This window comes from Hipposideros armiger, unplaced genomic scaffold (genome assembly GCF_001890085.2).
Source record: "Hipposideros armiger isolate ML-2016 unplaced genomic scaffold, ASM189008v1 scaffold_458, whole genome shotgun sequence".
Classification (NCBI taxonomy): Eukaryota; Metazoa; Chordata; class Mammalia; order Chiroptera; family Hipposideridae; genus Hipposideros; species Hipposideros armiger.
In genome coordinates this window covers 1,220,122-1,221,155 of record NW_017731808.1, presented here as the reverse complement: position 1 = coordinate 1,221,155, position 1,034 = coordinate 1,220,122, and the positions used below count along the sequence as shown (strand labels likewise).

General features: G+C 55.4%; 1 protein-coding gene across 1 annotated transcript in view; it reads right to left on the bottom strand.

Annotated features, from left to right (window-relative positions):
* The window catches only part of PKNOX1 (PBX/knotted 1 homeobox 1), a 51,972-nt gene that overhangs the window by 7,993 nt on the left and 42,945 nt on the right, over positions 1-1,034 (bottom strand). Inside the window, exon 9 of the mRNA XM_019666005.1 lies at positions 39-163. Coding sequence (XP_019521550.1) covers positions 39-163 — 125 coding nt within the window. The remainder of the gene's footprint in view (positions 1-38; positions 164-1,034) is intronic.

Here is a 1,034-nt window from a genome sequence, read left to right as displayed (position 1 = left end):
GGGGTGAGCGCGGCCCCGCCCGCCCCCGGGCTGTCTACCGACTCGTCCTCGCTCTGCTCCGCCATCATGACTTGCTGCACCGCCAGGGTGGCCCCGTCCGAGGACAGAGACTGGAGGCTGTCCACATTCATGCTCACGGGCGTGGTGATCGTCACGACGGCGCCTGCGGCAGAACAGGGTGGTCACGAGTCAGAGGCACACGTGCAGGAAGGCGCCTCGTCCCCCAACTGGGTGCTGTCTGCTCATCTGACCACATGTTAAGACCCCTGGTGGCTCTGGGACGCGGCCTCAGCCCTCGCTGAAGGTCTTGGGCGTCAGGGCAGAAACCAAGTGCCACAAGGGGAACAAGAGACACCAGGGAAGGCCAAGATGGACGTAACTGGGGAAACAAAACAAAGGGGGAATACAATCGGAGCAGGAAAGGCCAATGTGAAGGGGGAAAACAGGAAACCCGAGATGTGCCCAGCCCTGTCCGTCTTGGGACCTAGTGACGCCATGTGCTCCTCTGTGAGAACCTCCGGGTGTATTAACCAGGGGTGAAAGCAAGCGGAGACGTTATTACAGGATATGATCACATCTGGGAAAAGATTCACTCGTGTCTGTGCACAATACAATGTCACATGTGCGCTGGGAGCAGGGACAGGATACTGGAAATGAGGGTCGTTCGTCTCTGGAGATTAGACGTCGGGACGGAGGGAAGATTTGTTTTCACTGGACATTCTTATTTGAACGTCTTCCCCAATCGATACGTACTGCCTTTTCCAAGGGAGATGGGGGAGGAGAGAGAGAGAAATAATAGCATTCTAACTGATTATTGGATTAAAAGACAAATCAAAGTTATCTGAATATGAATGGAGGATCACTACGTCTCAGAACCCATGTGATGAAGCCAAACCACGGACCGCAACTCAAGGGGTTAAGGTGGAAATAAAATAAGCATGGTTCATGGCCCACGGTGAGGGCCCATCCCAAGCCCTGGGCCAGCACGGGCTGTGGAAGGACCGAGCACAGTGTCCAGAGCTCAGAGCCGCACT